This window comes from Pollicipes pollicipes, unplaced genomic scaffold (genome assembly GCF_011947565.3).
Source record: "Pollicipes pollicipes isolate AB1234 unplaced genomic scaffold, Ppol_2.1 Scaffold_4002;HRSCAF=4701_pilon_pilon_pilon, whole genome shotgun sequence".
NCBI classification, from domain to species: domain Eukaryota; kingdom Metazoa; phylum Arthropoda; class Thecostraca; order Pollicipedomorpha; family Pollicipedidae; genus Pollicipes; species Pollicipes pollicipes.
Window position 1 is genome coordinate 18145940 of NW_023596420.1, and position 12160 is coordinate 18158099.

At 61.7% G+C, this 12160-nt stretch overlaps 1 protein-coding gene across 4 annotated transcripts in view; it reads left to right on the top strand.

Moving 5' to 3' along the window:
* The window catches only part of LOC119093272 (SID1 transmembrane family member 1), a 39815-nt gene that overhangs the window by 21930 nt on the left and 5725 nt on the right, over nt 1-12160 (top strand). For 3 of the 4 annotated variants that reach the window (XM_037216203.1, XM_037216202.1, XM_037216201.1), the window contains exons 6-15: nt 1029-1173; nt 3094-3177; nt 4447-4569; nt 4938-5044; nt 5323-5402; nt 5817-5964; nt 6646-6747; nt 9113-9260; nt 10512-10709; nt 11344-11461. In XM_037216203.1, the coding sequence (XP_037072098.1) occupies nt 1029-1173; nt 3094-3177; nt 4447-4569; nt 4938-5044; nt 5323-5402; nt 5817-5964; nt 6646-6747; nt 9113-9260; nt 10512-10709; nt 11344-11461 (1253 nt within the window). The remainder of the gene's footprint in view (nt 1-1028; nt 1174-3093; nt 3178-4446; nt 4570-4937; nt 5045-5322; nt 5403-5816; nt 5965-6645; nt 6748-9112; nt 9261-10511; nt 10710-11343; nt 11462-12160) is intronic. The other variant, XM_037216204.1, reaches the window with a different exon arrangement.

Genomic DNA, 12160 nt, shown 5'->3' on the forward strand with positions numbered 1-12160 from the left:
TGTCGTCTGAAGGTCCAATGTCCTCCGACAGGTTCAATGTCCTCTGATAGGCCCGCGATCCTCTGACAGGGACAGGCCGGCTGTCCCCTGAACGATCGCTCACCCTCCATCTGCACGCGCTCTCGGGGCGTTATTGCGGGCTGGGCGATCGTGGGCGGAGTGCGTGATCAGGCGCCGACGCGGCAAAAACGGGCGGAAAGCCGACCCGGGCTGGCCGGGTCCAGCGCAGGCCACGGCATTGGCAGCCGGGATTTTGCACGATCGCGATTGAAGAGAAAGTGCCAACTTTGTAGCTTTTTACGGAAGCCGTGTGGTAGAGGTGCGAGATTGCGTATCGTTTGACTTGACTTCCGGAGCTGTGTATGGATCACCCAAGGTTAGAAATACGCAAATAATTCCATCTTCGTCTCAAGTCGAACGAGACTCAGAGCTGCAATTTTGAAGTACTTCATTACCAGCTGGACTGTAGCTCAGCACGGACATGCCCGTACGCCACAATACGCTGCGACCACGTGTGAGCAGACTGATGACCAGCCATGGGGCAGACGTCTGAAAATTTACAGCTGACTTCGGCCCAGAAAACGCCATTCTGTGCTTAATTGTTTGTTACGTCCATGCTAGCGTTCTCACTCGTGGCGTTGGTTTGCGAATAGGCTTACAGCAGCTTATAGGTTCAGGATCAATTTCTACAACGCCTGCTTAAGCTGTGAACGTCCTTCCCTTTTACACTCAGTAATTCGAAATGTCAAGTGCTCATGTTTCAACACATTCTTGTGCCGGACCGAAGGGATTTATATTTTGTTGTTGATAATAAAATATTGCCGAACATCCTGATCGTGAACATGCTCCTGCAGCGCGCGCAGTGTCCAGTCTGGCGTGCTCGACATAGTTTGTTAGCGTTTGTCCGGTGGAACGGGACGTGGAGGTCGGGACGGGACGATGCTCTTATCGTCACCCCGCCATGGGCCGACCGGAGACGCTGCGCCCGCCCATTCGAGCACTGGCAGCCCGTCCGCCCCTGCCCCCAGTCTGCAGGCGCCGCGCAAGCTGGAGATGACGCCCTCCTCGCCGCAGTTCATCCGCTTCAACTTTCCGGCCGACGTGTCGACGGCGCTGGTCAAGGTCAGCTCATCGGACGACCTGTGCGCCACCGTCAGCATCCAGAACGTGTCGGTGAGCACAGGCTGGGGAGCAGCGTCGGGGCGCGGGCCGTCGCGGTCGTGCCGGATGGGTTTCGCCACCGTTTTGTTGCTCGGCGGAACCCAAACAGACCACAGAGCCTGGGTACGTTCACTGCCGGCCGACAGGCTCTGCCGACCGCCGCGCTGACGGCCAAAATGGGAATTCAGTGTGGTTCGCCACCGGTGTGACCAGTGCCGTCGTACATGGACCACTCTGGTACCGCAGAGCAAATGAATCCTCTATTTATTGTTTTGCCCTACTTTACTTGCTTTCCTGTAAGTAAGCAGCTGGTTCCTGGTAGTGTGACGGCTGCCCGGCTGTGGATGCTGTCTCGCTTCCATATAGTTCTGACGAGCGGACTCTGACACATGTTCCTTCGTTGGCAGGCTGTGAGTCAGTTCCCTGTGGTAACGGCTTGTGAGTCCGCCTCACTGTAGTGACTGCGCGATTGTGCTTTCCCGTAGAAATTGGTCATGAGTCCGCTTCCCTGTGCTGACAGTTCGTGAGCCCGCTTCCGTGAGCTGACAGTTCGTGGGTCCGCTTCCCTGTGCTGACTGTTTGTTGCTCGCTGCCATGAGCTGGCAGTTCGTGGGTCCGCTTCCAAATACTGACAGTTCGTGAGTCCGCTTTCGTGAGCTGACAGTTCGTGGGTCCGCTTCCCTGTGCTGACTGTTTGTTGCTCGCTGCCGTGAACTGGCAGTTCGTGGGTCCGCTCCCAAATACTGACAGTTCGTGAGCCCGCTCCCGTGAGCTGACAGTTCGTGAGTCCGCTTCCGTGAGCTGACAGTTCGTGGGTCCGCTTCCGTGAGCTGTCAGTTCGTGAGTCCGTCTCTCCGTTAGCTGACAGTTCGTGAGTCCGCTTCCGGGAGCCGGCATTTCGTGAGTCAGCTTCCGTGAGCTGACAGTTCGTGGGTCCGCTTTCCTGTGCTGACAGCTCGTGGGCCCGCTTTCCAATGCTGACAGTTCGTGAGTCCACTTCCGTGAGCTGACAGTTCGTGAGTGCGCTTCCGTGAGCTGACAGCTCGTGAGTCTGCTTCCCAATGCTGACAGTTCGCGAGTCCGCCTCTCCGTGGTGGCAGGTTGTGAGTCCACCTCTCTGTGGTGGCAGGTTGTGAGTCCACCTCCCTGTGGTTCCTGACTGAGAGTCCACCTCTCTGTGGTGGCAGGTTGTGAGTCCACCTCCCTGTGGTTCCTGACTGAGAGTCCACCTCTCTGTGGCGGCAGGTTATGAGGCCACCTCCCTGTGGCGGCAGGTTGTGAGTCGGCCTCCCTGTGGTGGCAGGTTGTGAGTCGGCCTCTGTAGTGACAGGGTTTCCAGTCCCCTGCCATATGCCACCGGGGCGAGAGCTGGGGTCTCGCTGGTGCCATCTGGTGTCCGCCTTCCTCTTGACTTGTGTCAGTGTTTAAAGGGAAGCCGCACCGAAAATCGCTGTGTAAAAATTTCATCGTAATAACTTAAATAATTACGTAAATCGGTGCTTTCCACTGGCTACCGAATCTCGCAGTGTCTCATTTCGCCAGGAGGGTTCGCTTTTCGGTCTAGTAATTCTGAAATGCCGTAGCAGAGGCTCATTGAGATGCAATTACGCGGGAGTGATATTTTTGTTATCACGATGTCTTACTCTATATCGGCAGGCAAGAAGGTGTGGCGCAACTTGCCAGATTTTCGGAATTTGGTGGGGTTAAAAAGTTTTGTTTTCGCATATAATGCTCTACCCTTTACAAGAACAGGAGAAATTGAAACTTGTTTTTCCTGCGCCAAATTCTATTCAGCTGCTTCTTCACGAAGGTAGATGATGAGCTCGCCTTTTCGTGTCCATGTGACCCCAATGATTTAAATCTGTCTTACGTGGGCTGGCTGTGTGATGGCTGGCTAAAGATGCATACCTAACGCTGCCGGCTGTGTTACAGTGTCCGATATTCGACTCGCAGCAGGAGGTGGCCTACGGCAACCAGTACCAGACGATGACGCTGAAGGCGGGCATCACTGTGAGGGTAAGTGCGGCGTCGCTGTCCCGGTGCGATGCCAGGCGGGGGACGAGTCCGCCGACGAACGGCGGCAGTCCCCTGACGCTGTCCTACCGACCGTCCTGCCGATCGTCCTGCCAGCCGTCCTGCTGGCCACCCTGCCGACCGACGGTCCCCAGCCGGGCGGCGCCGGACAGCTGCACCGATGACTGACTCGGCACCGACCGGCAACTCAGACCAGCAGTGGTCGCCACAGACACGGCACTGGCCGTCCATCGTCCGGCCCAGTGTCTGCTGCCACAGACACGGCACTGACAGGCCACCGCCTGGCCCAGTGCCTGCTGCCACAGACACGGCTCTGACAGGCCACCGTCCGGCCCAGTGTCTGCCGCCACAGAAACGGCACTGACAGGCTACTGCCTGGCCCAGTGTCTGCTGTCACAGACACGGCACTGGCCGTCCACCGTCCGGCCCAATGACTGCTGCCACAGAAACGGCACTGGCCGTCCACCGTCCGGCCCAGTGTCTGCTGCCACAGACACGGCACTGGCAGGCTACCGCCTGGCCCAGTGTCTGCCGCCACAGACACGGCACTGGCCGTCCACCGTCCGGCCCAGTGTCTGCCGCCACAGACACGGCACTGACAGGCTTCCACCTGGCCCAGTGTCTGCTGCCACAGACACGGCACTGGCAGGCTACCGCCTGGTCCAGTGTCTGCTGCCACAGACACGGCACTGGCCGTCCACCGTCTGGCCCAGTGTCTGCCGCCACAGACTCGGCACTAACAGGCCACCGTCCGGCCCAGTGCCGTTTGCTTACGCGAAGCGCCGCGTCGCCCTCCGCCGTACCGTCCGAATGGTTAATCTTCTTTGAAAGTCGGTCAGATTCACGCTGCAGTTTGGGGTCTGGCCTTTAAGCCGCGTGAAGTCCGGATGTGCCGCCCGGCCGGTCTTTGGGACACATCGGCGTAGACGTAGATCGGCACACGGTGTCAATCCCCCGTGGCCTGTGCAGTGTGTATGTCGGTCTTCGCGCAGCCCTTTAGCCCCGTTGCAGTGGGTATGTCGGTCTTCGCGCAGCCCTTAAGCTCCGTTGCAGTGGGCATGTCGGTCTTCGCGCAGCCCTTTAGCCCCGTTGCAGTGGGTATGTCGGTCTTTGCGCAGCCCTTTAGCCCCGTTGCAGTGGGTATGTCGGTCTTCGCGCAGCCCGTTAGCCCCGTTGCAGTGGGTATGTCGGTCTTCGCGCAGCCCTTTAGCTCCGTTGCTTGGACACTGTCTAACGCGCGGCCCGTTTCAGCGCGAGAACTTCCCGCTGGGCATGTTCATAGTGCTCGTGGTGCACGGCGACGACTCACAGTGCAGCCATGCCTACGAACACATCGGCGCGCTGCGTCAGAAGCGGGTCGAGGTGGTCGTTCAGGTGAGGCACCGTGCTCATGCGCTGTATTGGCCGCATGGATGGCTGGTATTGTGTGTTCTGGTGCGTGCTACGGGGGGAGGAAGGGGAGCGGCGGGATTACCAGAAGCTCAGAAAGCGGCAGGCGCTACGCGATAAACATGGGTCAGAAGTAGTTACCATCTGTGCTGCTTGGACTTGGGTGGCGAGGACTGTTACAGCCTTGCTGTTGCGGGTAAGGTGACAACCTAGAAGTCAATGTTTCGTGACCAGCTAATTGGCATGGGAAGCCTGCCACATCGTGTCCACGCCGCGGTGCTGCTCGCCGTCGTCGCCTGATGGTGTGGGAGCGTCGCCGCGTGCGCCGCTGACTCCGCCGTCCGCCCTGCCAGGAGACGATATCGCCCGCTGATTACGTGACGGCAACGGTGGGTGCGCTCGGCTTCTGCGGCCTCTTCTACCTGCTGTCCATCCTGCTCAGTGTCGGCCACTACGTCAGGTAGGTCGGCCGCCGCCGGCCGATCAGCCCACGACTCGGCGCCGGGCTGACGGACCACTCCGTGCCCGTATATCCCGGCCATGCGGACTTACGTCGTGCGCCAGCGTTTAATAAGCGTAGAATGGGTGCGAATTGAGAGATGTGGGTGGAACTCTGCCTTGCCGCGTGTTTGAGTACCACTCCGTGGCTGCCGATGTGTGCCCGGAACTCGTGCCGGGTGGTGCTGGGCTGTGCGCGCCGCCGGCCGGCCTGCATGACGCCGAGCGCTGGCCCGACAGGCAGCGGCAGCAGCGGCTGGGGCTTCCTGAGGAGTCGCCGCCGATGGCCAACTATGGCGCCATCTCGACGGCCAGCTCAGGTGCGGCTCTGTCGGCGCGGCCCGGCCCGGCTGGACCGGACCACTGGCGCCCGCTGCCGGTCACGACCGGGGCTGCCGAACTGCCGGCCTCCTTCCGCAGTGGTCTCCACTCTGTGCTTGCCAACTGGTGCTGCGATATCCTGTCATGAACTTCCTGGCTTTAAAATGTGTTCAGACTTGTTTAAAGGTGTTCAGACGTTAAACGGATCGGGGTACGCTAACCATCTGGGCATTGTCGCAGCCCCGTGCAGCCAGTGCGGGGTTTGCGGCTGGTCGGCGTGCCGACCTGACTCCCACCTGCACGGTGCCTCCGTCTGGTCGGTGGGTCTGCGTTCTGTGGTGTCTGCCGACACGTGCACCGCGCCCCCCCCCCCCCCCCCCCCCCCCCCGCTAACGCTATCGGGGGCGTCGTAGACACGGCGGCGGCGGCGCGTGCGGCCGTCTCTCCGTCCAGCAGCGGCGCCTCTGGCAGCGTGCAGCGGCCCGACTCAGACCAGTCGGGTCTCGACGAGACGGAGATCGACATGCTGCACGAGGCCGAGCATGACAAGGACGTATTCCGGTGAGCGGCGGCCGTCGGCCGGGCCTGGCCAAGCTGGCTTTGGCGGCGCTTACTGTGCGGTGCAGCGCGCAGGCGACGTGCTTCGGTTGTCTAGCCATATCCTGTCCTGTCAATCTGTTGCCTCTGTTATATATGTAGTTGTGTGCCCGTTGCGTTGGCCACGCGACATGGCCGGTGTGAAGATGAGGCTGGCGGGCGGCCGTGCAGGTCTGGACCCCTGGCGGCTGAGGGCTGGTGGGCGGCCGTGTGGCTCTGGACCCCTGTCGGCTGAGGGCTGGCGGGTGGCCGTGCGGCTCTGGACCTCTGTCGGCTGAGGGCTGGCGGGTGGCCGTGTGGCTCTGGACCCCTGTCGGCTGAGGGCTGGCGGGTGGCCGTGCGGCTCTGGACCCCTGGCGGCTGAGGGCTGGTGGGCGGCCGTGTGGCTCTGGACCCCTGTCGGCTGAGGGCTGGCGGGTGGCCGTGCGGCTCTGGACCTCTGTCGGCTGAGGGCTGGCGGGTGGCCGTGTGGCTCTGGACCCCTGTCGGCTGAGGGCTGGCGGGTGGCCGTGTGGCTCTGGACCCCTGTCGGCTGAGGGCTGGCGGGTGGCCGTGCGGCTCTGGACCCCTGTCGGCTGAGGGCTGGCGGGTGGCCGTGCGGCTCTGGACCCCTGTCGGCTGAGGGCCGCCGCTGCCGTCTTTCAGTCCGCGCGGCCGCTACCAGCGCGTCCACAGCGACGACTCGTCCTTGGACGGGGTCGACCTTGACCGAATGCTGGACGGCTTGTACCGTAAAGCGTGCGTTAGGTATGAGTGCCCGGTGGCGGGCGGCACGGCGGCGCGCTGGCGCCCTGGGCGGTGACCGGAGCGCGGGACTGCTGTGTGTGCAGGCGGAGGCGCCTGGTGGTTGCATGCAGGGAGCTCAGGGGTAACCCGTCGTGGCGGAATGGCTGGTGACCCGTGGGCGATGACTTGGCGGTGACGGCACCCGCAGGGTCCGAAGCGGCCGCCAGGGGTTGGTCGGGGTGTCGAGATGGGCGCGTTTGGTGACCGGCGGGCCTCTGATGGCTCGGTCACACCGTGGCCACACCATGAGCGTCTGGCGGGTGATATAGTGGCTCTGATGCGTGACACGACACGACACGACACGACGGCTCCTCGCAGGACCGGCGGGACTTCAGTGCGCCCAGCTGCTGCGTCTGACACCTCCCTGCCGCCTACCGCAGGGAGCTGCAGTCGGTGTCAAGTGATGGCAGCGCACCAGCGGCGTGGGGCGTGACGCTCACATTGCCAGCAACGGTCGCGGTGACCTGCCCTGACGGTGACATGCCGTGACGAAGTGGCATGTCCTGACGCAGTGACATGCCCTGATGCCGTGACATGTCCTGATGCCGTGACATGCCCTGATGCCGTGACATGCCTTGTCGGTGGCATGCCCTGACACATTGACCTAATCTGACACGGTGACCTGCCCTGACAGTGATATGCCATGATGAAGTGGCATGCCTTGACGCAGTGACCTGATTTGACCATGACCTAACCTGACGCAGTGACCTGCCCTGAGCCGCTGGTGGGCTGAAGGCTAGAGCTGATGGGGTGGGGGGGGGGGGGGGGGGGCGGGGGCTGAAGGCTGGAGGCTGTAGGCTGGAGCCGCTGGGGGTTGGGGGCTGGAGGATGAAATCTGGAGTCTGAAGGCTGAAGCCTGGAGTCTGGAGCCTGGAGGCTGGAGCCTGTAGTCTGGAGGCTGGAGGCTGAAGGCTGCAGGGCGCAGGCTGGAGTCGCTGGAGGCTGAAGACTGGAGCTGGAGGCTGGAGGCTGGAGGCTGGAGGCTGGAGGCTGGAGGCTGGAGGCTGGAGGCTGGAGGCTGGGGGCTGGGGGCTGGAGGCTCTGGAGGCTAGAGGCTGGAGGCTGGAGGCTGGAGGCTGGAGCTGCTGGAGGCTCTACACTCCCCGCCATCCGTGACCGAGCGGGCGCTGGGCGGGCTGATCCTGCCGTTTCATCTACCGTGTCGCATCATGTGACCACGGTCCTGTCACCCTGGCGGTCTGTCATGCACAGGGTTTGTGGGCTCCTGCCACCCCGACGGTCTACCATGCACAGGGCCTGTGGGCTCCTGCCACCCCGACGGTCTATCATGCACAGGGCCTGTGGGCTCCTGCCACCCCGACGGTCTATCATGCACAGGGCCTGTGGGCTCCTGCCACCCCGACGGTCTATCATGCACAGGGTTTGTGGGCTCCTGCCACCCCGACGGTCTATCATGCACAGGGTCTGTGGGCTCCTGCCACCCCGACGGTCTATCATGCACAGGGTCTGTGGGCTCCTGCCACCCCGACGGTCTACCATGCACAGGGTCTGTGGGCTCCTGCCACCCCGACGGTCTACCATGCACAGGGCCTGTGGGCTCCTGCCACCCCGACGGTCTACCATGCACAGGGCCTGTGGGCTCCTGCCACCCCGACGGTCTACCATGCACAGGGCCTGTGGGCTCCTGCCACCCCGACGGTCTACCATGCACAGGGCGTGTGGGCTCCTGCCACCCCGACGGTCTACCATGCACAGGGCCTGTGGGCTCCTGCCACCCCGACGGTCTACCATGCACAGGGTCTGTGGGCTCCTGCCACCCCGACGGTCTATCATGCACAGGGTCTGTATGAAGGAGGGCGCGCTCGTCTCAGTGAGGGCTCTCAGTACTGCAGCATGGGGCAGCATGAGTCGCACCGGCCATAGCCTGGCACTGACCGCCAGCTCCGGCGCGGGAGCCTGGCTCATTCCATGCAACTCACCGACCGCGTCTGTCCGAGCCCGGTCTTTCAGCCGTGTGGACCCGTTTTCAGTTAATTGGCAGTGTGTGCGGTGGGGCTGAGAACGGTCCTGAACTGCTGAGCTGGGAACAGAGCTGAGAGCATGACGCACGAACACAAGGGCGGCGCCCTGCCAAAGACGGGTTGTGCATAGGCTAGCTGAGTCTGGCCGACGCTGGCGTGGTGCGACACTCGGTTCAACTTGCAGAACACACACAGTCCGCACTTATCCCGGTTTCCGTTGTTTCTCGAATGTTTTGTTCAGGGTTAGATGTCCAGGCCGTTGGTGCCGTTTCGGGACTGGTACCCGAAGGTGCCCCACGGGCCCCGACGACCCGACCCTGACGCGGTGGGCCGGCTGCCGACAGGACCAAGACGCTCCTGTTCGTGTCCGACCTGGCGCGCAAGAACCCGCGCGCGCTGGCCAAGAAGTCGCAGCTGTACATCTGGAACCTGATCACCATCGCCGTCTTCTATGCCGTGCCGGTCGTCCAACTGGTCATCACCTACCAGAAGGTGGGTGTGGTTGCGACCAGACTGACCTGGCTGGGCCAAGGATCGTGGCTCGCATGAGGCATGAGCTTAGGGAATCAGCGTCGCACTGTGCAGGAAATGGGCCTAGTGGAAGAGTCTTACAGTAGCAATGTTTTGGTTATGCGTGGCGAAAAGTGGATCTTTTGTAAAAAAAAATATTTGTTGGAAGCGCTCAGTTACACTGCTGTCACACATGCGTGCCATGCACACGGCAGAGGTTTCAGTCTTTCGGCACGCTTGCGGGGCAGTCTTGACCCCACGCTTGCTGTAAGACTCCCCAGGGCCACCTTCCCCCACACAAACGCCGTCCACAAGTCATGACCTTTGACGTCACTGGTAAGTGCGTCACAACAGCTGTTGCAGCTTGGAGTATAGTCGCTTGCGTGTGACTTAAGCGCTTGTGACGTTGTAAGCCGCAACTTGTGGTAGGTACTTTGCCAATGGGGAACGCGTCCCAGGTGGCGCCCATGCATACGGGGGGTTGTCATGACTCGTGTGACCGGGTGAATGGGAGGCCCGCTCCGGTGACAGGAGCCGGGACCGTGTCCTCGTGTCGTTGCCACCCGGACTGGGGGGAAGGGGCATTTAAAGCCAAGCCATGACCGTGAGCCCACCGCCGCGGACGGTAGTTCGTGGAGCGTGAAGCCCGCGGCAGGGTGGTCACTCCTTAGTTGGTGCCATCTCCTGTGTAGCAGCCGGCCGAGGAAAAAACTTCTGAAGTCCGGCTTGGACCATGGCCTCACCTACACTAGCCCGCGGATTAACAAACCGTACCACAGAGGTAGTGTGCGAAATGTGGTCTAGTGACCGTCGAGATCCTGCCAGAGAGTGTGTGTAAAAGCTGTGAAAAAGTGACCGGTGAGCATGCCTGGCCGCATGCTGCCTTGATATTTCTCCTGTGGCGTCACATGTACCGTACTGACGGATGGCACGACAGCACTGGTGGACGGCTGCTGTTTGCCAGGTGATCTTGAAATGGGAGTGCTCGGAGGCACTGTGCTGTGATCCTTTTGGTAGTTCCGTTGTGCGACTGTAAATTGATGCGAGCTTTATTTTCTCTGGTCAAGTGAAGGATGCGCGGGTGAAAACCAAACTTCCATGCGCCTAAGCAGTTCGGTTGTTCCGCTGCGATTCTCGTCTTTGTGGTGTCTTGTAATCAGCATTGGTCATGTCGCTGGTGCATCTGACGCCGGCCAGCCCAGCCAGCCGTGAACGTCCGTCGTTCCCGGCCAGGTACTGAACGTGACCGGTGACCAAGACATCTGCTACTACAACTTCCTCTGCGCACACCCGCTCGGCGTGCTCTCTGACTTCAACCACGTCTACTCCAACGTCGGCTACGTGCTGCTGGGCCTGCTCTTCATCGGCCTGACCAAGCGGCGCGACCTGCTGCACCAGGCCAACATCCGCGCCAACGACCGGTTCGAGCAGGTGAGGACCGGTTTGAGCTGGAACGGAAGGCGGTGAGCGATTGCTCCGTCGTCCCCGAGCGCTGCCGAACGTTCGTGTTCCGGCATGTGGCGGTGGCTTCAAATGTGACAAGGGGCTGCTGCAAAGGGCGGCAACAGAGGCAAGGATGGATCACTTTGCGCCATCAGGCTAGACTATGACCGCCATGTTGTGCATGGGACACACACTGCGGTGTCGCGGTGTTGCGATGCTCGAGTTTTTTCTTCCGCTCTCCGTACTGCTGTTCGTTTTTGCGGGCGTCGTATCGTTGTATTCATTTAATTACGTTGCTTATCGTTGATCTTAATGCGTCTCGGTTTCTCCCATTTTACCGCCATTCTGCTCCGTCTCTGTACCCCGTTGTCCTCCCTATCTCTCTTCATATTCGTGCGCCGTCGCCTCCGTCCATTCCGCCTCTGTCCCTCCTGTCTCCGTCCCTTCCGCCTCCGTCTCCCCGCCTCCATCCCTCTCGTCTCCATCTCCTCGTCTCCATCCCTTCCGTCTCCACCCCTGCCGTCTCCACCCATTCCTTCTCTCCGGCCGCTCATCTGACGGTCGGACCGTCAGCTAAGCTCCTCGTCGGCGTCAGCGCGCTTACCCGGCTCACCGCCCCCAGTCCTACGGCATCCCGCGGCACTTCGGTCTCTTCTACGCCATGGGCGCCGCGCTCATGATGGAGGGCATCCTCAGTGGCTGCTACCACGTCTGCCCCAGCTACTCCAACTTCCAGTTCGGTGAGGCGGGCCAGCGCCAGGCCGCTGGAACCGAGGGCACCCGCGCAGTCCGGGTGGGCGCAGTCTGCGCTGTCAGTTTGTGTGTGAACTCCTGCCTGCTCCGTGCTACTGTGCGTTACCAGGCTCCTGCGTGCTCCGTACTACTGTGCGTTACCAGGTTGCGCTCCTGCGTGCTCCGTGCTACTGTGCGTTACCAGGTTGCGCTCCTGCGCGCTTCGTGCTACTGTGCGTTACCGGGCTCCTGCGTGCTCCGTGCTACTGTGCGTTACCAGGCTCCTGCGTGCTCCGTGCTACTGTGCGTTACCAGGTTGCGCTCCTGCGTGCTCCGTACTACTGTGCGTTGCCAGGTTGCGCTCCTGCGTACTCCGTGCTACTGTGCGTTACCAGGCTGCGCTCCTGCGTGCTCCGTGCTACTGTGCGTTACCAGGCTGCGCTCCTGCGTGCTCCGTGCTACTGTGCGTTACCAGGTTGCGCTCCTGCGCGCTTCGTACTACTGTGCGCTACCAGGCTCCTGCGTCCTCCGTGCTACTGTGCGTTACCAGGTTGCGCTCCTGCGTGCTCCGTGCCACTGTGCGTTACCGGGCTCCTGCGTGCTCCGTGCTACTGTGCGTTACCAGGCTGTGCTCTGCGTGCTCCGTGCTACTGTGCATTACCAGGCTGCGCTCCTGCGTGCTCCGCGCTACTGTGCGTCACCAGGCT